This window comes from Chamaea fasciata, unplaced genomic scaffold (assembly GCF_029207755.1).
Source record: "Chamaea fasciata isolate MVZ Bird 193981 ecotype frontalis unplaced genomic scaffold, bChaFas1.0.hap1 SCAF_3, whole genome shotgun sequence".
Classification (NCBI taxonomy): Eukaryota; Metazoa; Chordata; class Aves; order Passeriformes; family Sylviidae; genus Chamaea; species Chamaea fasciata.
In genome coordinates this window covers 50,516,909-50,544,057 of record NW_027094088.1, presented here as the reverse complement: position 1 = coordinate 50,544,057, position 27,149 = coordinate 50,516,909, and the positions used below count along the sequence as shown (strand labels likewise).

At 39.9% G+C, this 27,149-nt stretch overlaps 1 protein-coding gene across 5 annotated transcripts in view; it reads right to left on the bottom strand.

Annotated features, from left to right (window-relative positions):
* ARFGEF3 (ARFGEF family member 3) overlaps positions 1-27,149 on the bottom strand; it is an 86,231-nt gene that overhangs the window by 13,666 nt on the left and 45,416 nt on the right. For all 5 annotated transcript variants that reach the window (XR_010720016.1, XM_066178959.1, XM_066178957.1 and 2 more), the window contains 20 exons: positions 25,741-26,651; positions 21,144-21,310; positions 19,181-19,346; positions 17,686-17,793; positions 17,237-17,452; positions 16,874-16,984; positions 15,341-15,491; positions 14,584-14,898; positions 12,850-12,983; positions 11,169-11,314; positions 10,266-10,445; positions 9,745-9,889; positions 8,521-8,643; positions 6,356-6,459; positions 4,922-5,066; positions 2,934-3,062; positions 2,237-2,413; positions 1,575-1,689; positions 897-999; positions 216-347 (listed from right to left, as the gene is read on the bottom strand). Coding sequence is in view for 4 of the 5 variants with exons in the window: in XM_066178959.1 (XP_066035056.1) it covers positions 216-347; positions 897-999; positions 1,575-1,689; positions 2,237-2,413; positions 2,934-3,062; positions 4,922-5,066; positions 6,356-6,459; positions 8,521-8,643; positions 9,745-9,889; positions 10,266-10,445; positions 11,169-11,314; positions 12,850-12,983; positions 14,584-14,898; positions 15,341-15,491; positions 16,874-16,984; positions 17,237-17,452; positions 17,686-17,793; positions 19,181-19,346; positions 21,144-21,310; positions 25,741-26,651 (3,778 nt within the window). In the remaining variant the exon portion in view is untranslated. The remainder of the gene's footprint in view (positions 1-215; positions 348-896; positions 1,000-1,574; positions 1,690-2,236; positions 2,414-2,933; positions 3,063-4,921; positions 5,067-6,355; positions 6,460-8,520; positions 8,644-9,744; positions 9,890-10,265; positions 10,446-11,168; positions 11,315-12,849; positions 12,984-14,583; positions 14,899-15,340; positions 15,492-16,873; positions 16,985-17,236; positions 17,453-17,685; positions 17,794-19,180; positions 19,347-21,143; positions 21,311-25,740; positions 26,652-27,149) is intronic.

Below are 27,149 nucleotides of genomic sequence, written 5' to 3'. Positions count from 1 at the left end.
CAGGGTGACAGGGTTTTTTTGGTCGGTTTTTTGTTTGTTTGTTTTTACCTAGTTTTTGTTAATTTTTCTGAATACTACTTTTAGACAATTCATGTTGATAAGAAAGTCTTTGCCTGTAGGGTTTGTGAGGAAGATGGTGGAAAAAATACACCTTTGTAAAGAAAAGCTCCAAGTTTAAAAGGTTTTCTGAGTTCCCCTGAAACATCTGTCAGTACCTGTTGTGCCATGGCTCTGATTCTCCAGTACTCAGCTTCAGCACTTGGTGAGAGGGAGGGGGCTGCCACCTTCACTTCACAGGCATCTCCACTAAAGCTTTCAGTACCACTGTGGAAATAGCCCAACAGGTTCTATAGAGAGACACAACATCAGAATTTCACAGTGTGTTAAACAAATGACTGTAGCCATGTCCAGCCTGTTTGTGTGAAATACAAGATCCAGTGACCTTTCCCATTTCCACCAGCTTGTCACCTGCCATCTAGCAATTAATATATCCAATGTAAAGGCAGCTTCTTACAGATGCTGGTCTGCAAAGCCTTCACAGGTTTTTTTTTGTTTACAAAACAGACAGTGAATTGAAAACTAATCTACATGGAGCATGCAGCTACAGCAAACCAACATTGTCTTCTACACAGATTTTGTAAATCCAGAGGAAGAAATAGATCAAAAGGAAAATTTTGACCTATTGAACTCTTCTGATTTCATACTGGCAAGGCAATTTAAAATAAGTCTGAACTGTAAGGTGCTAGTGTTGTCTGTATATGTTTAGAAAAACTGATTTCAATCTCCACTGTTGATCCAAAATGTTTAATTGAGAGTTGACAAATTAACGGCTTGTCAAAAGTTAGTGCATCCACTGTGTGATTACATTTTGACTGACAGCAAAATGGCAGTTTTACCTTTACTGGCTCCAGAGTGGCAGAGAATGCATCCTGCAAGGCACAACATGCAAGCCTCCACATCTCTTCAGTAAAAACAGGCCCTGCTGTTACCAACACATACCTGCAAGGACACATGAAAATGTTACCATGTTCAAGAAGGAACTAGACAATCCTTACTTGTAAAGGGAGAAGGCTGAAAATTCCCATCTTTGGAAGTGTCCAAGGCCAAGCTGGATGGGGCTTGGAGCAACTTGGTCTATCTAGTGGAATACTTTTTTTAAGTGGACATCTTGCCACAAGAACCACACACTATGTAACTGTATAAATGCAGTGCTTATTTTAATTATGACTGTAATAACCTGAAGACTGTGAAAGGTGCTAATTACCTCTAAAGACCTGTGAATGCCAGAAGACCCTTTTTTAAAGGATTAATTATTGACTAACTATATATAAGTAATGTGCAAGTGGTTTTTTTGAGAATCATACACATTGTAATGCCTAAAATCACAGGTTCTGAAGCACACTGAAAACAGCAAGAAAAGGTTAATAAGTCTAAAATTCATTATTCAACTAGAAAGAGCTAAGATGTATTGTAGACTTCTTTTGAGATGTTAACCAACTTATCAGTCCACAAGTTCTCCAAAGGCATAGACGTCTTTTTTGAATAAAATGCTAAGTGTGAACAGATTGGGTTACCTTATACAGGAGCAGCCAACTCTGGAAATAATTTCTGTTGGTTCTGCTACACAGGCTACCAGCAACTTGAAAAGATCTTTCAACATAGTATTGATCATATTTTCATAACCAATATCTATAAGGGAAAAACACAGACTGGTTTTAACATCATTGACTTTTCATTATTATTAGAGACAAACAGTTTTGCTACACTTACTGCTATTCAGAGAATTACCAAACCCAAATGCTTTTTATGCAGCTATTGAAACCTGCATCGCATCAAGCTGAAATAAGAACAATGTTTTTTTAAGTTAACAATATAAAATGTCTGGACTGAAGTGGTACAGGAGAAATTATGTTAAATCCTGTTTCTGATACTGTATTTCCTTGTGATCAAAGTCTTCATATCTTGTTTTGGGAAGTACACTAAAGGCAATGATTTTTTATTTTTGAAGACAGCCCTGATCTGCGAAGGAGTCTGGTCTAAATAACTTCCATAAGTGTCTTACAATTTTTTCCCCATAATTCTAAACCCTATAAAGAAAAAAAAATCCCAATCAGAAATTTTTAATTTTCCTTCTATTTTATGCTTGAGCAACCAAAAAGCAATGAAACCACCTCCCTAAGTAGCTATTCAGTAACATGCCACCGATGACAGTAGATGTGACACTACAGTGACATACCTGAGTGTATGAAATTCTGAATGTGCTCCACTACAAGTTCACTGGAAAGGCCAATGGCATGCTTGAAATTAGAAGATGCCACATCCCAGTAAGAATGGTCACCATGGCTGCGATGGAGCCAAAGAGACATCGTGGGAAGAAGAAGATGTACAACTGCATAAATGCCAAATCCTGGTCCTTAAAATAAACACAATAATGGTTGTATACACATGCTTACAAAGCCTACATGCTCATTAAATTTGCTAACTTGTTCAAAGCTGAAGCCTGAGGTAATGCTGAGGGAAAGAGGTTCTGCAAATTTTTTGTGGGATGAGAGTGGCAAAATATTTTGGATGTAGTTATGAGGTACATTTAGCCAACTGTTTACCTGCAGTCTTTCCCAGCAGATCTGCAGAATTATGTAATTTTCTCTTTCCATTTCCTAGACATGAAACAAACATTTTCTGTGGCTAGGACCTTGATAGAGCACCACACCTCTTTATGGTGCAATGTTCAATATACTCTTATAAGATGCCTTTTGTCAACAGAATGATGGACTAACTAGAACAACTCATCAGCTCCGAGAAAATCCAGTTCTAGTAGACAATGTTTCTGTGCAGCTTTAACACAAGTAACATGCTTTACAGAAATGGCTTAGGAGTTTAAAAGGTTTGGCTAGGACTTCACTAGCTGACATTTTATCAAGCCCTTTCATTACCAGGTGTCTTGGCAACATCCCTCAGCAACTCAAAGAGCAGATCCAAAGTAGGAGGCTGGTGCTGACGGGGACAGTTGGATATGGCAGTTGTTAATTCTTCCAGCAGAATAATCCAGACATTGATAAGGCCTACAAGTAAAGAAAGAAAGATTAAAAACCATGAGTAAGATACTGCCTGACACAGGTGAAACTTGCCCTCCGAAATGAAGGAAATGAATACATTAAGTAGCTTAAAGATCACGGTTCTTGCATGTTCACTGTTGCTGTGTAATGGCTATGGGCAACAGCCATTTTTGAAATGATTGTTTCCTTTTCCCCCCCTTTTTATCAAGTTTGTGCTTTTTCCCATCCTTCCTCATAAATGCAAACCTTGTTCTGGTCATACTTCACTATTCCTACTAGCTTAGTCTCCTTAATGTTGTGTAAAACACCCCACAAAAATATATATATAAATAAAACCTCATCACATTACCATCGCAAATGCTGCCCAGAATAGATTGTACTCCTTTACGTTATGCTTTAAAGTAAGGCTCCTGAGGAGACTAGCCATAATTTAACTGGATCTACTTGGTACTCAGAACTGAACAGGAAAAATGTCTCCTGAGGTATAATCAGGCTGCCTCATGGGTCACCTTTAGATATTGAAGAGGTCACAGAGCTGGACAACTGCCAGAACAGCAGAAAGCACACAGCTGAGCTCTCGTCTACACTGGCAAACAGGTATCCTCCAAAAGATTGTGCCTTCATGTCTTTGTACAGTCAGTTTGCCTAGCAATGTTCTAATACCACTGCCATGTAAATAACAAATTGGGTGACAGTCTCAGGGCTTAGCTCTGACAAGAACCAAAAGAAAGCTTATTTGCTGCAGGGTGATATTTCTGTTTACAGCAAGAGATTGACAGGCAGAGTCACTTCAGAAAAGTAGGCAACTGAGCTGGGGAGACTGTAGGTCAAGTTCCAAGTCTGACTGAAAGCAGAGGCTTCAGTGACTTGGGTCTCCTACATCCCTGGTGAATATCCTAAAATCCTCTGAGAGAGAAAAACCAAACCACAGAAAGAAGTAAAAGGTTGTTTTGTGAAAAACTAGGACTTGTGACTTTCTGGTTTCAGAGAGCAGCTTTTCTCTCCTTTATCCAGGGTAGCAGGAACAGGAAAATCCATATGGTGGAAGAGTCTAGATAAAAGGAGGCACCAAGGGCCAGTCTGGTGAGGCACATGAATGAAATGCACTGGAGTCAGCCTACTTTTTGCCAGGTTGCAGCTGACTTCACAGAGGCAGCCTGGTTGGAACAGCTCAGTAGTTCACATATTCAAAAGTACTGCTGTGAAGGTCTCCTGAGCCCAGAAGCCATAAGGCTACATTCCTCTACTACTTGGCTCTGAACACCCTAGTTCATCCAACACCTGATTAATCCACAACCCATATAAACCGCACAAAGAATCAGGAGACAAATGCTGCTTGTTTTTCTGGAGGTCAGCGTGCTTTTTATGGACTTCAGAAATTCACTGTTTATTTCAACAGACCACAGGACCTAAGTTTGGAAACATTTAAACAATGATTCTTTAACTTTCTAGACTGTAACTCAATACTGGTATTTTTTCCTGTTAAAGGTAGGCCTGCCAATACCAACTTCAAAAGGTTTTCACTCCTTTACTTTAGCTGTGGTCTAGAAAGTATTTTTGTGTTAGCTCTCAGAAATACACAATGGTTGTATTATGAATATCAGAATAATCAAAATAACTGTTAATCAAAATACTGTTATCTCTCCCTAAAAGAGGGGTTGTATTTTTCTTATATATGAACTCTATCTTTTACACAAAGAAGGTGACAGGACCTGAACTTCCAAGGTGGGTGTGTGTACACAACAAGGAAACAATAAACTATGAAGTTTTCCCTCCTTTTTGCTTTCAGCAGTTGGCAAAATTTGCAGCCACATGTAGGAGCAGCAATTGATTAGTTCTGCATTTAGTACTTTCAGTGCACTTACCAGTGTCATCATCAAAGTCAGAGAGGATGCACTCAATCCCATCCTCACTGCTGGCTGACTGTTCCTGTGCTCTCCGAGGCAAGTTACCCAGGCGGCCACTGAGGAAGATGGGTTTCAAGGGCATTTTATAGATTTTGGCTAACAACTTGGGAGGGTGGAGAAGAGGAGAGAGAAAAAAAGAAAAGATAAATATCCATGCAAAAGTGATCACACACAACACAGGTACGTGAAATAAAATAAAAGGTATGCAAACACAATTAGAGGCCAGAAGTCTTCCATTCACTAACAAGTAAAAAGTTGTGGGTGAAGAGCAAACACTACAACTCACTGATTTTATCTCTGACCTATGAAGCTCCTTTAGCCGTACTATTGCAGGGATACTACCAGCATTTATTCATTAATTATTTCTAAGTAAATAATGTAGTTGCAATATACAGACAGGATTTTTTTTTTAGTCATTCCTGTTCTTTTAGTAGCAAGCTAAAAGGTATAACAAGATATAAATGGCTGCTTCTTTGAAAGAGGAGAAAATATTTCCCTTTCACTGTGAACTGGAGTTCGTATGGATGAGGAATAACAATGTGGTACAAATAGTGTATAGATAGAACATACATTAGCTATACAGATAATTTGACTAATGTTTTAGATGAACAAGATAGCAAGTTGAGTTTTGTATGTCTGCTGTTTATTATCCTGAGCTGTGTTATTCTTCCCTTCTTTTCTCAGTCTGCTGAATCCACCCATTATCTCAGAATTTAGATATTAAGTACTTTCAGCAATGATAGTATCTTTTGTTGTGCTTTTGTATTGTACCCAGAAAAACATGGCCTGGGTCCAACAAAAAGACCTGCAGGTGTTAGAGAAATACAAACAAGATTATAAAATCAGACAAAAATTGTCCAGATAACCCTGGATAATAATATATGCTGTGTGCAAGGAGATTACAGGAAACATGCCAGCATTCTAATTATTAGAGATTTGTCCTGAGCCTCAGATATGTTTACATGGTGCAAATAAGCTGCTTCTGCATTTCAGAGGGTGTAAGCTGCTATTCTCAAAATATAAGAATTCTCAACTTCTTGTTTTGGGGGTTTTTTTGTCTTTCATTCCCAACACTGTTTATGGTAACTGTTTAAATAAGAATGAATTTAGCTTTGAATTACGTTACTTCGAGGTTTAGAACATTCACATTTTCTCACATGCTCCCTGGGTCAGAGTGTTTTTTATCTCCTCGGTTTTCCCACTGCTAACTGGCCTGGAAGGTACGATATTCCCTCAGACTACCACTGTCCATTTGGCAGTGAGGGTATGACCATCAGGGTCACCACAGACTCTGTTGGGTTCATGCAAATCATCCAATGACTGATGCAAAGCCTGCAGGTTTGAAGTGTTTCCCAAGCCAGGTTAGTACCTGTGTAAGATTGTTCATCATACCTGAGAACATCTCCTGAGGTAATCAAGCGCGGGAAGGCACAAGTCTGTAGAAGCAGATCCTGATCCTGGCACACAGTCACCCATCTCCTTACACTCTACTTCCCCTGGGGACAGGAAAGGCAGCATTGGGAAGGACAGAAGAAAAGAAATAAATAGAGCATTTGTTTTTTTTTCTCATTCAGTTACACCCTAATGCTGGAACAAAATCCAGAAAATATCTTTTGTTTGATCTTCTTAGATGACAACCAGGTGGCCCCCACACAAACAATGCAGTAGCACTGATTATAGTTTGTACACAAATTTTTATATTAATAAATGCTTTAATAAACATATGCCTGTTTAATATCTCTTTAGTAGAGTCTTTGGGAGTTCTAATAAAATTCCATTATATTATCTGTCATATTGACTCCATTCCACTTTCTTCCATGGGTGTAGGAATTACTTGCTCATATTCATCCTTTGCTCAATTACTATATTATTTTTTTCTATTCATTTACACCCCACTGCCCCAGAAAATTCTTCTACCACAAGTTCTTCCTATTAGTTTATTTACTGCTTAGATAGATCATTTTATATATTGTATACTACACTTCCTTCTGCCGTCTAACGCAGGTATCAAGGTTCACAGTTTCAACTGTGTGACACATATTCTCAGGCTCTAGTGCCTCTCTATTGCTGGTATTCCCAACTTCCATCATCAGACTGCTCCCTTCCAGCCAGCTTCACTAAGGAAATTCAATAAGCATGGCTAAGGCATCCTGCTGCAGAGCTCCTGTCTGGATAACTCTATTCACTCCATCATTTGCCCCATCTGCCAGTCTCCTCTCAGCTAATGTTCTGTCCACCTTAGAATACTTGGCTCAAAACCATTTTTCCAGTTTAGCCAAATACTTCCCATTCAGTGCCAAATCTGAAGAGTGACTAAATGCCTATTAACATTTTCTTGCCTTAAAAAGTTATTCCTCTCATAAAAAGCACAAGATAAATATATAATTCTTTTATTAGATCCTACTTTGTTCTCCTTTCACTATATTTATTTGTTTTTTCTATGCTCTTAACTATTTTAAAGTTCTGTCTGCTATTGAGATCAGTGAAGTCAGCCAGTGAAGTTTGAATCCCTTAGTTTTACAATAAAATGCACAGAGTATGGCATTGTATTTGTTGATGTTTCCCATAGTCCTATTACCTTTAATACAAAAAAAGACCTTGCGTTTTGATATGTGACCACAATGGGGTCAAGTTATCTCATGAAAGCAAGAAATGTAAAGAAATACAAGACAGGTTTTTAAGCTCTCCAGAAGAAACATGAGTTCCCTCTATAGGTACTGGACATGTAAGTTTATTTCTCTTTTGTAGTAATAACTACAATTACAATTACATCACAAGGTGAATTCTTCCCCCATTGAAATCAATGGTGAAATAGCTCAATGAGACGAGTAACATTAAAGAATAGATCTGCTGCAGCTAGGTGCTTCATTTAAATCAAAAGGAGCTGCTTACAGACCTAGAAACCTCTGTGAATGAATATTCATATAGAAACAAAAAGCCCCATTTTATCACTACTTAAAAATTCTACAATTTACATCCCCAAAAATCCCCAACATTGTCACAGTTCAATGAAAAGTGTCAAATTCTAATGATCAAGGCAAGTCATGAATCACCAGCATGGGGGCAGAACGACCCAGCACCATTTGCCTTTGTTCTTAAGGCTGGTGAAGCATGACAATTATTCTGCAGGGTCACCCTGACATGCTATGCCTGGTCTCTGCTGCCCGCAGTGTAAAACATGCCCTGCTCTCTTCCAAACATTCCATGCTGTATCTGCACAATGCCAGGCCATTTCTGCAGTATTCTAGGTTTGGAGGTTTTTTTATTATTTACATGAATATAAGCAAGTCCTGGTGTAAACGAAGATCAAATTAATAAGCAGACACTTAATAGTGAGATGCATCTTCACTGCTATAAAAAAATTGAAGAACTGATAGTATTAAAAATGTTACAGAAATAATCCCTTGGTCTTGATTTTATTTTATTTTTTAAAGCATTCTGGACTCAACATCTTTACTGCCCCTCTCTTTCCTACCATGCTATGTATTGCATAATGAAATTATCCTTTTCTGTGGGATCAAGCTTGACATATCATGACTTAATAGGAAAATATTTACCCAGTCCTTTGACAAACTTCATAAGGCACATAATATAACTGGTGGCAGCGTTGGCAAAGACCTGGATGTTGTCTGTGTTTAGAAATGCTTCAAAGACATCAAACACTGGAGCCTGGCGTTTCCCTGTGGAGATAGCAAGAGGAGAACTCTTCCTCACACCCCCTTAAAAATAATTTTCCAACCATTTTTCCACTATTTAACTGAATCTGTAGAATGTTTTCTATTCTGGGCAGAGACAGAAATGATCTTAAAAGTAAAACCTTCTCTTGCTCCTGGGGCAACTCATGTAGAATTTCATAGGAAGTGATAGCGATTCCTTCCTTTGCCCAGCCTATGACAAATACTAGTTTATGCCTGCTCAAATAGTAAGAGCAGGTTTGAGCTCTTGAACTCAGGAGCTAGTACTTCTGTTTGGTGGAGGTTTCTGTTTAGTTTCTGGTTTAGTTTTTGAAAACTGCCAAGATGACATCAATCATGCACAAAACTATTCAGACTATAAAGTAACAAAATAGCCTTGTTTATCCAGAGTAGATCTTCAGTCTTCAAAAGCTGTATACATCAGCATTCACCCATCAACCATAACATCTCAGTAATGAAGTTTAGGAAGAAAACCACATCCCTTACACGTGGCTTGTCCCATTTAAACATACTCTCTAAATGGGGCAAAAGAACAGAAAAAATGGGTTTTCCCATACTAACAAATTTCCATACAAGCAAACATCTCTGAGAGGGATGCACATTCTTACAGAAATGTGGTCTGTAATAGCACTAGGAATCTGAAAGCCTTGTGAACAAGTGCCTGGACAAGCACTTGCCTAGATTATCACATTAAGCTACCCTGATGTCTAACAGCAATAGGTTTCATACAATAGGGAAGACAGTCCACAAGAGACATGTTGCTTGGATACGATCCTTTCTCCAGCAGGATAGTGACAAATGCTCAGCCAAGCTCAGTACCCTTGCACTACTGTCTTGCTCAGAATTACTTAAGGAGGTTTGAAGCATTTCTTTCTCATTCTAATAATTTGTTAGAATGTAGAGGATAAAAGGTCAGAACAATACGTCTGCTTTCCTTCCCACCCCAACTAATAAGTCAGATAATTCGGTACAGTTCTGGAGTGTTGTAGTGCCACTGTTCAGTTTGGGCTTTTAAATATATTGAGTTAGTTACTGTGTCCCCAAGGGAACCAAAAGCACATTTGAAACAGCGCAGTAAGTTCTTACCCATAGAGTATTCTCCTACAAGGTACTCTTTAACCTCTGACTTGCTGCTACTGTGCACTGTTTCCAGGGCACTGAACAGGGGTCTCCATCCCGACTGGATCTGGGTAGAACACATTTCCACCAGCTCTCCTATAGAGGTGATTACCTGCAGCCAGAGCAGGGGGAGTTAAAAGAAAAAGAACCAAAAACCAGAATTGATATACAGATGGATCTTCAGAGGGAATGAGAATGTTTTTAAACACATTCCTAGACCTCACTATGACAGTCTAGATTAGTTTATTCTTTAAAAATTTTTAGTAGAAAAATCTTTATTTAATTGCTTTAAAAACAGGTCTACTGTCTCTGTGCTCTTCCACAACACTGGATTAGGTAGGCAGAGCACTCCCAATTCTTCAAAGGTGACAAAAGGGCAACATTCAAAGGGAATTTGGGAGAACTCTCAGGAGGACCAAGTGCACACTGGAAACCATTCTCATGGGCATGGAGACCACACATGGACACATTGATCAGAGCTGACTTGCCTGATCTTGCACGTCCTCATCACACAGCTCCAGCTGCATGATGCGCTCAAAGGGGCGGAAAAGTGCCTCATTGAAGTGAAAGTGAGAAGGCTCATTCCAGTCCGTCAGCACTTCGGTGAGGATGTCATGGATGAAGGAGACAGCCTTCTGAGACACGTGTCTCTCCTTGTGACAGGCAGCCTACAGGGAAAGGAGAAGTATTAGACTGTGTCCAAGCAAAAAATTTGCTTTTACTCAGACACTTTCAAGGGAGGTAAGCACTACATGTTCTTGAACCTTCAAAACAGCTTCACCACTGATATGACCAGGGACACCACTGTTATGGAAACAGGAGACTACTGCCATGGAAACAGATGACTGAGACTATGAGTTGCCTGGAGGTCCACAGATGTATGAAAGTTTGCTGACAATTAAAAACACATAGAGCTAAAAATAAATAAATTAAATACTAAAACCCACAGAACAGAACTTGTGAGAAATGTTGTCTTTTGTTTGGACTGTGTGACCATTTTTCCCTTCAAAAGGTAGCAGCTGAGCTGGCTTTATGTGGGAAAAGAAAACCTGCATCCTTTTATGGGAAGAATGGCAAGGATGCAGACCTTGACTGGGAATACAGGCAGATGGAGGAGTCACTTAGAGCTCATTGGGGTAGTTTCAGTCTTTTCACCAGACACAATTTGCACCATATTGCAGAAGTCAAACACCCTGTCCCTGCCCCTTTCAGTCACTTACAAGCACACTCCTTGGTGGCAGTACCGCAACATATGACACCGTGTATACAGCACAGAGCAGATTTGACAATATTGAAGGTTGTTATACATTTTAAGAGCTATCAAGCCTTCTCCATCTTTTTCAGCTTCGTTGCTTTGTGCACACATTCCCATTTTTGTCCCCCATTCCTACCTCTACAAGGTGAGGCGCCACCAGGCTCCAGCAGCGCATGAGGTGGAGCAGTGGACGGGACTTACTCCTTACAATTCTGAGCATGGCATCACCAAGACGGAATAAGTGAAGTGCACTTCTCCTGTCCTGTGTAGATTTTACTTCACCTACAAGAAAGTATATGAATAAATGGAAGCTAAGCATCAGCTGCTCCTCCACTCCTAAATGTCTGAACTGGAATTAGAAATTATTAAGTGGTTGACTATGTGATTGATTACTGGTAAGTTTAGTGGGGACAAGAAAAAGCAAAAAAAACAAACCCAAAACCAATGCAAAACACATTGATAAATGTGGTAAAAAGGTAAAAGCACAGGAGACAGACCCAAGTTTAAAGTTTACTAAACATACTTTAAGTGATCACTTTTTTTGCAAACATATAAAAGAGAAAGGCTCGGGAAAGTAGTGCAGTAACGTTAAGCAAGGAGTTAAGTAATTGATATTAAGACCCAAAATGGCAGTTATGAAAGGTTTTGGTGACATCTACAGGAAAGATTATAAACTGCAAATTTTTTAGCTTGCGTATTTAATTTCATATTTCCTATTAAGCAAAGGATACAAACAACAGAATGTGAGAAAATGCTTTTCTGTTCCCTAGTCACTAATACGTGTTATTTCCAGTTGAAAGGGATTAATCTTCCATTGCTCTTACAACATTTGGAAAGACACTTCATCCACTCATTTCAAATACGCTGGTGCTTTTATCTCTAACAAAAGATGTAATCAGGGGACATATCACTTTTTAAATAAAAAATATCAATTAATTCCTCTATCTAAATTTTAATTTCAGTATTAAAACTACTGTTGATTGACAAATACATAACATGAAAAGAGGAAATCTGTTTATTACAACAGAGTTATGAATGCTGAGGTCTGGAGACAAGCAAGACCAAAAAATCAAAAACTTGAAGTGTCATACTGAGAAAATGACAAGCAGCATTTCAGGGAGAGAGGAAACCAATTAAATTGGAGACACAGATAAAAGCTGTGTCTGCCACAGGACAGAACAAAACCTGTATGACTAATGTAGCTTCTACAGACACAGTATAGATTTAAGTGAAACTATCTTCCTTTGTGACCAGTTCTGCTCTGTTTGAGACAGAGATGGAAACAACAATTTATAGGTTTTGTAGTGTGAGGTACATGTCCTACTCTGTTGGGGAAAATCAAGCAGGACAAATCCCACTGCTTTGTTTAACATTCTTTCTTTGTGTACTTTGTTCTCTATCACCCATTTCCTGAATACTTCTGAGGTTATCCTATTGTCAAATGTCAAACCTAAATCCAGTGTCTTAAGTCTAGATTGACCCAAGTTTCCATACTGGCCTGGGTTCAAAAACAGAGTTGTGATTATATATTGGCAGGCAATTAACAACCCCAAAAACCATGAAACAAATGAATGTCCTGTGATGTGTTTCAAAGCAGGTGTGGATGTGGTCCCTGCTCAAAAAAAGTAGTCAACCTTTTCTAAAGACAAAAAATTGTTCCCACAACTCTAATAAGAAAGATCTTATTAGACTACATACTGTGTTTTATTTATACCTTGAAATTTCAATTGGAAAAATTTTGTAGGAATACAAAGTAAGTCCTGTAAGCAGTACAATTGTATATAAAACACTCTGTACACAATCTTCAGGTGATTTACCTGGCATGGCTAGCGAGTAATCAACTGTATCTGTGACTGAATGGAAAAGCTGGGCCTGAGAAGCCTTCTTGAGCTGGTAAAGGAAGCCTGCCAATGCCATCAAGTTTAACTTGTCAGCAGCATCTTCAAAAAGCCTGTAGGTAAAGAACAGAATCTAACTAAATAATTCATGAGATGCAGACTTAGGTGTTTTCCTCTTGCATACACATTTATGTTTGTGGCTTCTATACGTTGCCTTTCATGACACATTGGGTTATTGAGGGCTTTTTCATTTATACAGTGCTGCAGCAAGACTGATCCAGAAGCTTTGTTAATTGGAGGGTGGAAAGTGGGTTGCTATGGGACCAACCAGAACCTTTTCAAGATTCAACTACAGTGCCAAAACAGAAAGTCACTTTTTCAAGTTACCTTAATGCTATAAGCCATTCATGAACCAGTAACAAAAAAAAACAGTAGAAACATGCCCAGTCCTCACAACACAGATCATCATATCTTCACTGACTTTAGAGTTACATCAGTTGGTCCATCTGACGTTACCAACCCTAACTTGAAAAATAAATTAATTCAAGTCTTAAACCTAAGGTTACTGCACCTGAATTGCTATTTTGGAATATTTTGCTAGTTTTGGCTAAGGTAGAGTTAAATTTTTTAACAGTGCTAGCATGGGGCTATGTTTTGGTTAAACAGTGACAAATACAAGCAAGAGTTGCAATTTTCAGCTGCAATGAGCTCTTAGGATATAACAGTTAAAATCTAGATAAAACTCATAAAAAAGTAAGTGTGGTTACACTGGAGGGAAGCTCCACAGAGATTACAGTGAAATTTCACATGGTGCAGCCAGAAATTGACAAAAATATGATTTTCTGTCCTGGCTTTTCATGAAAATTTTCTATAGTCCTAAGAAACAAGGGATTAAGTCCTAATAAACATTTGCACTTTAAGTAAAATGGTAGAAATGAAACCAGCATCATTAAAATTACAGTACTGCTATTCTCTAATCCTCAGAATCAAGCTGTATTGTAAGCTTCCTAAATAAAAGGTATTTTTATGCCCAGAGTCAAATTTCTACAAGCAGTTTATAGCTCTGAATTTACACATAACACCTTCTTATGGGCAGAGATCAAGATGAAAAATGTCAGTTGGATCAAAAAGGTAACTGCAAGGATACAAACCCAGGAATTTTTCAACTGTGGCCTGGGCTGCTTACAAAATAGCAGAAATAATATCAGTTGGCAGACTATGATGAAAGGACATTTAAGACAGCCATTCTGTGACCATACTTGGTTCCCTTTCTCCTCTGGACACACTGGGAAAGCCTGATGAACTGTCCATACAGCCCTAACAGAAGCAGCTGCTTTCTGACTGACACTGGTCTTGTCAATCAGCCCCTTCCTGTCAGAACAAGACACCCCTTAACTTTGCTTAACTGAATACAACATACCAATTTACATGCAAGAAATAAATCCACCACTCTCAGAATGCATTTGATTTACTTGGCATATTCACTGCTGGGCATAGACATACTCAGCTCAGTACCTTCAGATACTGCAGAGATGAAAAAACCCCAGGTCTTTTAGAAACTGCTGGTGGTGACAAACATGCAGCTCCCTTGCGAAACTCAACTGAAGCAAGTGGCTGCGGAGAACAAAGATTAGACCCACTGCAGCACAAAAAGGGCCATTTTGGTATTGCTTTGGGAACAAGAGTTCTGGTTCCTGACAGCAGTGCTTTTACCTGTCAGCCTGAGTGGAGAGCGTGAGAACAGCCTTGGCAGCACTGGTACCACTCAGCAGACTGCCTCCACGGAAGTCAAAAGCTCTGCCCTTACTGCTGTCCTTGATGAGATCCTGGATAGAAACTGGCTGAATGACAGGATGGCTGCTGAGGGTGGTCTCCTGCTCGGGGGTCAGTGCCTGGGGAGCCTCCCCAGGCTCAGGGTCTGGGTGCAGCCCTGTGGGTGCTTGCTGTGGCTGGGTGATGGTAAGGGAGGGCTGGGCAGCACCATCACTGAAGTGGCTGTGCTCCAGTGTGCTGATGTACTCACACACCCTGAGAATACACAGCAGAAGTGAAAAATTAATAAACACCCCAAAACAACCCCTCCCTGCACTAACCACAGGACATTTTCTTCAAACCATGAACAGATGATTTCTAACTCTCAGACTACACATAGATAACATTTCTTCTTACATCCTTTGGCCTCCCATGTGCCTAGACAGCAAACAGCTTGGTGGAGGTGCCTGAAAAGCCCATTTAGGTTCCTGGGTCTGCCAGAGTCTTCTGGTAACTTTCAAGCTTCTAAGCATTGATTTTGTCCCTGAGTAGTGGTGGAAAACAGTACCATCTTTTGTTGTAGAGATACTGGCAGTTAATTCACTCTGACATTGTTTATACAGAACATTCACAGAATCTTCAAAGCCCTTTTTCTCAGTCCCCTACTTTCAGGCAACATGGCATGAATTCTAGCTCTTTTGGGAAAGCTGGTGAGTACCTGAATACATGAGGCCAACAGTCCTGATTATGGCTTCCCATCTCCAGACCCACATTAAGGACTGCATCCATACACAAAACATGAGCAGTGTGCAGGCAGACTCCCTGCACTTTCCCCATCTGCTCCAGTTTCTGCTCCACTTTCTGTTTCACTGCGGCATAAAAAAAATTAAATAAAATTAGCTTCTTCAGTTTCTAAACAAACACTGGTTTGTATACAGGGAGATGGAAAAGGATTACAGTCTGATATCTATAAAAAGACCATGAATTTTGCACCAAAAAAAAAAAAAAACAAACCCCAAATCAGAGAAACCCATTCCTTCCTAACAAACCTAAGGCAGCTTTAAAACCAAAATACTTTTTGACTGATCCTACACACATGATAAAAATCAATGCTAGATTGACACCCTCCACCCCCAAACTCACATCCGGTTGCCCACAGAACAGCTGCAGATTGCCAGTGGTATTTCTCTTCAGAGGTGGCCAACTGGATATTTATTTTTATCAAAATCTCCTTTCCTATGGAAAAACCCTGCATTTATGGATTTCACATGTATTTCCATACAAAAAGTTTCATTAAAGAGCTCTTGTCAAAGGAAAACTAATCTTGATCTAACCTACAACCATTTGGATCTATTTATTTTTTCGCAGAATCCCTGAACAGTTTCGTTTTCATGTCCCATTGGAATGGAAACAAGTTTTGAAGCTTTGCAAGCTTTCACAGAACAGATCTGTTGGCCTCTGGCCACTGCTGCTGCCTCCTCTTTGCTTCAGCATAATCTGGCCAACTCACTTCAGCCATGTCCAGCAACACAGTCAAAAGCTTGTTTAAGCTCAGGCTTTTTCTGTTTTGTTTTCTCTACCAAGACACCAAATTTAAGTATCAAGCAGGTTAATTAGTGCAACACTGTGTTTTGTTACGGGCTTCTTACCATTAGAAATCAGATGTAACCAGAGAAATTTTGTGTACTTCTCAATAGTCACTGGGGACAACAACTGACTTCAACTTCCACTGAAATGTTTGAAATGGTGGTATAGAGATGCAGAACTTTTTATATGCTAAAATGGCACAATTTTTTATCCCATTTTAATTTAACATGATTCAGAAACAGTTTTAAATATCTGATGATGATGACAAAAGATAATTAAGAATATATAAGACAGTTAGGGAGAGTGATGAGAACTCAGTTTACATTACCACCCAGCAAACAAAAATCCCCAAATGAGCTTTTTCTCTGATGCTCTCTGGTTGTACTAGTACCACAAGGTTTAAAAAGCACATATTGAGAAATGCTGTTGGGGTTATGCATTGTTTCACTGATTTCAGTTCCATACGGAATATAATTGGTGGGACATAATGTTAAGAACCTAGGACAGCAGGACATGTACTGAAGACACACATCCCATGTGCCTACAAGCAAGTGGTACATAGCAGAACAACAGAGGGAAATGCTACTATGTGTGGCAAAGTGCTTTCCAGTTGAAGCTTCGCAGGCAATATGAGATGAGGTAGGCAATTTAAGCATGTAGTTACCTTGAGCTATAGCATCACTGGGTTCTTGGATTTCTTTTTCTTCTTTCTCTTCTTGGACACAGGAGGCTGCAGACATTTGGGCAAGAGCTGATGCACAATTAGCAGCAACTCCTGTAAAGCAACAACACAATTACTGTATGACCAACATTTCCTCCCCAATCCCATACAACCTCAACAAGAGGTAGGGTCAAGGAAAGTTGGCTCAATATGTTTATGCTGTAGGGCACTCTTTGCATATTCCCCCCACCCACATTCCTATGCAAAACTAGAGCAGAATGCTGTATTTCTTTCTCCCAAATTCCTTCAAGGAAAGTTATCATCCTATTTTATGACTCTGCCACGACATACCCCATGCAGCATTACCTAGAGCACAGCTGAGCCGGGCTGCCCTTCTTAGTCCATCCAGGCTCACGCAGATGGAGTCCTTCTCCTTTTGGTTCTGTTCTTTGGCTCCTTCTGCTCCCAGGATGAAGGCCAGCCCCTTGGAGCTGCCTGCCATGCGGCCAGTCAGTGGGGTGGACAAAGTGTCAATCAAGTTCTTCCAACAGCCAATTAAAATGTATCGGGCAAAAGCAATTCCTAGAAAAAACATCAATACTATTACCACTAGAAAATGACACAACAAAAGCATTAATGGCAAAAAGCCAAGTCACATTTGTCCTCTGCATGCTGAACTACCAATTCACACATACGATGTGCTGATATACTTTCTTTTTCAACTGTTATTTGACACAATTTTTCTGCATACGCTTTTGGTACATAACAACCTGCTGCTGGTAGGCACACTTGTGCTTATAACACAGTCTTAGTACCTGCAACAACAGAATCATCTGTCTTCCGGTTTTGGGAAAGAGGAGACTGAGCTGAAGCAGATGCCATCAACTGGCCCCCAATCGCACTGCTGCCCAAGCCGTCGATGTCTGCCAGAACATTAAAAACCATCAGATTACTATTTGACACACAGATGGTACCAGTCAACCATATCTTCCTGGCTCTGGGTACAATCAAGTATTGTAATACTTAATTGTAATAACCATTCTCAGGTATGCTTTTTTGTAACTCTTTCTGGCAGCCTTCTAAAGCCTTGGTATAAACATGAGCTGTGGCATCTTAGGCTTTGCCCATATAACCAATGTTTTGTTGAACAGGTGAGATATCCCACTTTCAAAAGCTGCTCTCCCCCTCTTCAAGTTACACAATGAACAGAACTTCCAGTAGAGATTTTAAGGTATTTCTTACAGTTCAGAACTTACCACATACTAAGCCTCTGCATTTCTCAGTATAGTATTTCAAATCTTGCCAAATCCTGATTTAGACTCAGTCTGAGTCCTCAAGATGCACTGGGATTCTATGTCCTAAATGTGATTTTCAGTAGACCTATGCATGTTTAATCTCAGCAAAAGAAATACAACCATTTCTTCAACACAACAAAACACCAGTTTCTCCCAGAGAGTTTAATGTTAGGGACACCAGGTTGATTTCCTTTCTAACAAGCCCCATCTCCACATCTGGATATTGTTTTTCCAAGTGTTTCTTTCATCTTCCCAGCTCAGTAGCTAAAAGTAACACTGAGCTCAATACAATCAGCAAACAACTCTCAGAGCAGTGCCCTTTGATCACCACTTAATGGCTCAGCAGAAGCCAGTGTTCTCCCTGCATACACTATTTTAATTACATACACATTAAAGCAGACAGTGCATTTTATATCAATACAGTATCATAACCATCCCGCTGTCTTTCAGGTGACAAAATATGGTTTTTTTCCCTCAAATGAAGCTAAGGATTGCTTTCAAGCACTTGTGCTCCAGGTTTTCAGCTTCTCTCTAGTGCCATTTGGCATATCCCTGGCATAGCTCAAGTCTGAACCAAGGGGAGTCCAATCTGTGGAAGGCTTCCAGGATCAGATGCCACTATTTATATTTGTACTGCACCACAGGCACACTGAAATGGCTTTGCTATGACATCAAGAAAACAGCAGCCTTCCTGTTTATCATTGACAAGTATCAAGTGTACTAGAACCGAAGCTGACAGAATCAAGAAATGTTTTGGTTCAGTGAACAAAGCTACTCTCCCTGTTTTGATTTTTTTTTTAAACCTATGCTTCAAAACCACTCTGATGAGCCAAAACAAACACTTAAGTACCTGCCACAACTGAGTCTGGCTCTTTCTCTACTGATAATTCCATAAGATATCACACATTGCATGATGACATGTTGTTCTGTATGTAACCCAGTAAAGCAGCATGTCACCGTACCTTATTTTAGATACTTTTGGAAGTGAGCCTTGCCACCATAATATTGTACTGACCCGTCAGCATGCTGATAAGTGGAAGGCTGTGCTCCTCAGGGCTTCCCCAGTATCCAGCTTCCCCTAGTATGTTCCTTTCTAGTACCTGGTGGTACAGCTCTTCAACCCAGGCCTGGGAAAATACCATCAATACTCCACTGGACTGGACCTGCTTCATGAACTCCTTCTGCAGAGGACCATAAAAGCCAAATGTAAAAGAACAGTGTAAGCCCTACAGCATCAGCCCCCAGATCTACTTCTGAGTAAATGACTGCGGATATAGAAATTAAGCTATGGAAAGAATTAATGGAGGATTGCAATCTTGGAATTGTTAAGGTTGGAAAATATCTTTAAGATCATCAAGTCCAACTGTCAGCACAGCACCATCACCACGTTCACCATTAAACCATGTCCTGAAGTGCCATACTCACAAGCTTTTTGAATGCTTCCATAGGCAGTTTGTTCTTCTTCCTTACAACCCTTGCCATGAAAAGAAATTTCCTAAATTCCTAAATATTATTTCCTAATATTTTCTAAACCTCCCCTGGCACAACTTGGGATCATTTCCTCTAGTCCCGTCACTTGTTACCTGGAGAAGAGGCCTACTCTCACCTCACTACACCCTCCTTTCAGGGAGCTGTAGACAATGAGAAGGTCTCCCCCAAGCCTCCTTTCTTCCAGGCTAAACGATGCCAGCTCCTTCGGCCACTTCTCACAGGACTTGGTCTCCAAACCCTTGACCAGCTTTGTTGCCCTCCTCTGGACTCTCTCCAGGACCACAATGTCCTTCTTGTACTGGGAGTCCAAGACTGACCACAGGATTTGAGGTGCATCCTCACCAGTAGGACAATCCCTGCCCTGGTCCTGCTGGCCACACTATTCCTGATACAGTTCCAGGATGCCATTGGCCTTCTTGGCCACCTATGCACAGGTTGGTTCATGTTAAGTTGGCTCATCAGCACTCCCAGGTCTTTCTCCCCCAGGCAGCTTTCCAGCCACTCTGCCCCAGACTGTAGTGTCATGCTGGGTTCTTGTGACCCAAGGCAGGAGTCGGATCTCAAATCCAATTAAAATAAATTGTGGCACCTAATGTGGCCTGCCCAACAACTAGGCCCTTCTGCATTGAACAATCACCACAGATGAACTGGTGTCCAAATATTTATCAGAATGATCTCTAAGAAAACTTTGGGCATGCTCAGGTCTGTTGCGCACACTGAATCCTCTAGAGAATGTCCTGAGTCACAGATCTGCACTTGATCTGCTGCAGAACGCACCAGAACTAAGGATGATGTTAAACTCCATTTGTTTTTGAGATGATCTAAATTATAAATTCTCTTACACTGGAAGTTCAGCAATAATTACACATTTTGACACCGTTTTATTTTTTCCATAAACCAGATTTTTTTCTTTTTGGTTTTTCAGAAAACTCTGAAACAATGTCTCTTGGGAAACTGAGTTGAAAAACATAGATCCATGTTTTATAACTCACAATTTTCAAAACAATTTTTAAAAAGCTGAGGAATTCCAGGTGTAACAAAAACCAAAATTTCACATTACTAAGACCTACTTATTTTTCACTTTAACTTCTCATGTCTTCATCTACAGAAACTCAAATCGAGTATTAGGCAAAAAAACCCCCCACCAGTTGCCAGATGAATGTATGTTCATGCACATTATCAAGAGACAATACCTGCTGTATCACATGATGCTAATCTATTCTGAAAATAGTTTAACCATCAAAATGACTGTGGCCTTAATGACAATCAGTAAGCAGCATTCCTTCCCACCAAATCACAGTGTAATTCAGATGCACGACGCTTATCATGCAAGATTCATAAGCAGCTTGGAGAATGCTTCATTTGCAATTACTATTTCTCCACTTAGCAAGCAGCCTGAAGGGTTTATGTGTGGGCTGGTTTATGTGAAAAGAAGAAAAATAAATTTTCATTTTTTAAAAACAATTATCCCATATTCCCCAACTCACCAGCAACACAGGGGCTTGGGCAGGCTTCTTCCTGTAGTAATCTGAGTTTGCCAGTTTTAGATTGAGCAGCAAAGTGTAATGTGATACCACGTAGAGACTGTCTGCATTCATCAGAGTCTGGAAGTTGAAATTTAGGTTTCCCTCAAATCCTGGTGAGTGCATCATACCTAACAAAAACACCATGTGAGCTCTCATATTTTATACAGATTTTTCCTGGAAAAAATATCAGAAACTATCCCTAGCATTTTGGCAACAACAGATTGCTAGAATAGTTAATGAATCATCAGTATAAATTACTCTGCTAAACATACTAGAATAAGGAATAGAAAAATAAGTAGCTCATCTAGAATGCAAGACAAACTGAACACTCCAGTCACAGTCCAGCAAAGCAATGTGCTAAATTTGAAATAAGCAAGGAGCACCAGCATTCATTGGGATGACTGTGAAATATAAAGCAAAGGGCAGGATACATCTGCAATGCTAACCAGAAAACTGAGGTGGAAAAGAGTAGACCCAAAGCTTGTGTACTTAACTGAGAATACACTGCACCAAATGGTGCTAATGAAGTTTACAGCCCTTTTAACCCCCCAGAAAACCTGTTCTGGCTGTTGCTGGATGGGGACTGGAGCACTCTACACCTTGCAAGACCAGTCTGTAATCATCATTCTCTCCATGGCCTAGAGATACGTGGACAAATATCTGGGGCCAAGTTGGCTGGAACAACTTACAACTCCAAGCCCTATTTATCTCACAAAAGGCCTACTTTCTAAATAGCTGAGCACTTGCACTTCTGTCAGACACAGAAACCACCTGTAAAGTACTCACTAGTCCTGAAAACACTATTGTACGAAGCCTACAACTGTGCTCAGTGGCACAATCCCTTTTTCCCTTGATAGTAAACTGGTAGAAACTGGTAGAAAAATATCAACCAAGTATGAGCAACATCTTGAATTGAATTGAATCCCCATGATCTGTAGCTTGAACCATGAAAAAAACAGATCCACCCACATGACTCATAATATTTCATGGTTTTCACATTGACTGTGAAATCCATTCATAGTGTCAATAAGGGAAGATTAAGAAGTCAGCTTTATCCTAAAGGAATGAAATGGAACAAAACCCAGCTTCCAAGGTTAGTTACAGGATGAAGCAAAGCTGTGCCATTTGTTAACTGCTGCAGTGGTTTACTGTGAATATATTCCTCCCACCATAAAGGTCATACCTCTTCTTAGACAAAATACAACAAACCATTAACATTTAAAAAAAAAATCCACACACATAAAAGAAGCAAATGTTTTTCTTGCCTCGTGAGGGTTTGAAAGCTCTGTGCTGCTGCCTTCTCGGACTTTCCACTGTCGTCACTTTGGGGGCGTGGATAAGGTGAGTAACTGTTTGAGGGTGGATTTAGAAAGAGAGTAACTGTTCCAGGGTGGGTCTAAAAAATGAATTTCTGTTCAAGGGAGCAACCTTGTGGAAGAAGGGCGATAGGGCTGGCCACAAACCACACCCACACAGGCTGGCATTGCTTGGGGTAGATTTCTCATGGTGAATGTTGACAGAGAACCTTTACCTAGCACCAAAACTTCAACCATGTGCCTGAAAGTAGCCTGTAAGTAGTTTTAGTGATTTTCTTATCAAAACAAAGATGCATCTTAACACTCTGTCAAATGGAGGATCATGATATTGATGTAGCTATCTCATCTCCCACTGTTTTTTTGTCTTATCTCTCCTAAATACATACCTCAGGGATTAGAATCTACTTAAGTAATAAAAACCTCAAGGCGGAGACATATGTAAAAGTAAAAAAAAATCCAAAAAACCAACCAAACAAAAAACCCCAAAAAATCCAAAAAAGCCCACCTTATTTTGCATTTAAATGTTTTTGAAAATCTGCAACCTCCTGTACAGAATTACAACCTAAAATAAAGGTGTAGAAGTGCACAGAAGAGTGGATACTCCATGGAGGGCATGTATTTGAGCACCAAAAAGCGTTGGGGAAAAGTATGTTCCTTAACTTCCTCTAAAATATGGGAAGGCAAACAACTGCATTTGTGCGATGCCGAGATCACAGAAACAGAAGATGATACTTACCAGAATAAAAAACTTCCCTCTAAAAAGTATGGAATCAAAACTGAAGATGGGCTAACTTACTCCTAACTTTACAGTTAACCAACTTACCTGCAAATTTGACTTTCACTATAACTCTGCTTAGCTGACTTTACCTTTTCCATGCTTATCTCAGCAGTGCCTTAAATTCCTACCCCCATTCATTGCCTTTCAATCCTCTGAAAACATCCTAATTTTGCAATGCTATCTATATAAGGAAAGAGTAGGAAAGAGTACTAAATTGTATTACTCTTCCAAAGTGTAAGAAAAATTGAAACAAAGTAGTTAAATAAAGTGTCCCAGAAACACAAAAATACTGCTTCTGTACTGACTGGTCTCAACTGCATCTATGTCTTTTCTCAACTCGAATCTTAACCAACTCTCAAATTTCCCAAAGTATTCTTCAAGAACTGTACATGAGTAAGTGCTGTATATACAATGAATGGGATCAATCCCTCTATCTTCATCACCTAATTTGTGCCTTGAGCGGCTGGTGCTAAAGAAGGACTCCTAAAGGAGTCTTACACGTTGCTTATACAGGCAGATCAAACTGGTGTCTCAGAAGCTCTCCAGGGCGAATTCTTACTCCGACATTTGTTTCAACTTTCTTAAGTCTCTCTCTCTCTCTAAAGGTCTCCAAACTCACGGCTCTCACCTACACAGGAGCACAAGTTCTCACCTCAGGAGGACTGATGGACATTTGCTTAAGATTTGAGTTAGGGGACTGTTAAGGGACAGTTTCAGCTGGACTGACTCTCGTTCCAGGTGTCCAAATGAAACAGGAACCGCCCAGATCTTAAAAAGCATAAAAGTACAACTCTGCAACAGCCACATCTCCATGAAAACGCCAGGCTGTATTAATACTGTGACTTGCTACTCCACTTTTCCGTGATTCCTTATTGAATTGTGTCTTTTACAAGTACTTCACCAAATCCATCTGGAAACATTGTGTACATTTTTTAAGTACAGATTTAGCCGCAGGGGCGGCTTTCTTAGAAAAGTGAAAGGTCTCTCTCAACAATCTAAGTCCAAGACTAGGTATCTTTTTTAAGACATGCAAACCACAAATAATGGATTTAATGCCCAAATTGAGTTATATTCTTCCATTTTTCTCACTGTATTTATTACCCACACTGAATGTCAAGAAAAGCTATGTTTAGCCTTAAAATCCAGAATTCTCCTAGGTCCACATCTTCCAAAGCTTTAACGCATTCTATAAAGGCTTTACAGACAAAAGGAAAAAGAAGTGGCATATCCATTCATGCACAAGGGGAACAGGTGCACATAGGTTTGAAGTGGAGGTCTAGCTCTGGTCTTTCAGCATAACATCAAGATTACCCATTTTCAGGAAAAAAGAAATACCTGTGGTGGAAAGGGTGCTCTTGAGCCCCTCAATTAGGAAACTAGTTAACATCAGTGCCTCTTTTCTGTGATATAAAATGGCCAATGTTTCTTAAGAATACCATTTATCATCTTCCTGAGTTAGGGTTTATTTAGGTACATTTAAACAGGATATCAGGAATATCATCTTATTCACCCAGCTTCATATCTAAATTATGCCATATGATGATGGGAAAAGTCTCCCCTTCTGACTATGTATGAGTTTAATGTGTGTGAGAGAGCACAAATGAATGAAGCAATGATCAGGAGACAAGCAAGAGGAAAGGCAATTGCAGTGAAGTTAAAGAAACAGACATATATCAAACATTTTCATTTTGGTCACTGTCAGGAAAACCAAACCCTTCTAAAAATATATATTTACATACATTTTAAATATGCTATCAACATGACAAACTAGCCTTTGCATGACTTTTTTTGTTTGACAGGTCAATAGCCCAAATGTTTTAATTATAAAAGAACTGAAGATATTTAATCTCTTAGAAGGCAAGACCTTAATCTTTTACTTGGTCTTGGCTTTAAGCTTTGCTCTTCCTGTCACATTAGATAGCAGCATTAAGAAAAACAGAAGAGTGAAGACAAACTCTCCTGTTTCCCTATCCTTTCGAGAGCTTACTGCTGTGGAGTTGCTACCACCCTCTCTGTGAGGCTGGCATTACTAATAATAACAGTGCAGTGATGTACTAAGCTACTTATATCATTACAAACAGGTGATGGTACTTCCCACACCCCTCTCATGCTAAGGGGCAACCCCGACCTCTCTTTAATGACACGATGTGCAAACTTTCTCAACAGAGCTTCACAAACCTGCAAAGAGGTATTGTGCTACAGCAAATTCTGTTTCTTTATTGATTCAGCACATAATCCAGAGCCTGTAAAGAGTCAATGGATTTACCTCCCTTTGAATCAGTGCCTACATATTCAATTTGCTTTGCCCTAAATGAAGTGTGTTCCTGTGGAGGAATGCGTGGTGTAAAGTCCAAACCTACTCATTCTGAGTATGTTCTCTGAAGATGAACTCCTACAAGGGAATCTGTGTACAGTGCTGTCAGAGTGTGCATGCTCATTAGACAGTAAATATTCACTTGCAAACCTGAGCAGAACGTTGAAGAGAAGCTCTGCAATGCTCCGTCCACTTCTTCTATGCTGGGAAGAGCTATAAGCCTAGGAAGAAGCGCTTCAAGTGACTGGATAAAGAGCCGTGCACTGTGTTGATCTGCTTCTTGGCTCTTCAGCAATTTCAGAGAGAGAGCAGCAGTGCGTAAGGACCTGTGACCTGGGCAATCCCGTGGTGTCTGTTCCTCATCAGCCAGGGAACAATTGTCAGAGCCTATGTCTGAGACATCAGACCTGCCCGAATCCTTTTCTGCTGCCATGGAATACTGATCACACGAATCAAACTCAGTCCTAGAAAGGTCCTGGTCATCTACACTGAAGTTACTTTCACTGTATCTGGATCCATAGGACCGAGTCTTGCAATCAACTGACAAAAAGTTAGTTATATCTGGATAGACTATAGTGTGGCTTCTTTGAACAACATCCGGCTGGTCAATGGTTTCTGACTCTGGTTCTCTGTAATGAATCTCTTTGCTTTCATGTCCAGCTGGAGTTGGCAGGGAATTTTTTTGATTTTCCGGATTATCCTCTGGAGTTGTTTGTCCCATTTCCCCTTCCAAAGTGGTCTGACCAGTGTCTGTGGTAACGCTAATGCTAATATCGGGACTCTTCTCATTTCCTGATTCCCAGGCAGGGTTTTCTGAGGACAAGATGCGTCTCTGCCACCTGAAGTCAGCATCATTGATCTCCATGGAGTCCCTGCTTGTCTCGGTCCCATCCTTCAATTCTTCTAAGCGCTGGAGCAGCAGCTGGATCTGCTCTTCACTAAGACCTCTCCCTTGGCTCAGCTCATCTAACGCTCCAAGCAGGGCAAAGACGCAGGACACTGAAGCATAACACGCTTCAATACCACCTTTGATGCACGCTTCCGTCATCCCATCCATGATACTACAATCAACACAGAGTTTATTTAAGCGATGCAACATGTGCGGTGAGCACGTCACTGTCATTCAACACAATCTTTCCATAACCAGGAAAAAAAGAAGTGAACTTATCCTTTAAAACTATTCCTGAGAGAGACCACTAGTGTAAGAACAAATTATTAAGTCGCCCATACAAACATAGTCATTCTGTAAAGAGAATGCCAAGAAGTGAAAGTTACTATGCATTTATACCAGCATGCATAGCATGTTCTCTCTTACATACAAACACTTAAACTAAAAAAAAAAACCTCAACACCCAGCTGAACTAAATTTAAAGGCCATCTGCGTCCTGAAAAGTATCTTATCTACAAGATATGATCTTTATAAGAATTGAGAACCCTTCTTGCTCAATATGACAATGTATAAATTTTCTATTACCTCCTTTGACTTAATCTTGAAAATATACCTCTAAAGAAACACACATTTATTTTACTGCAAGTTTAAGGACCCATACCCCAAAATT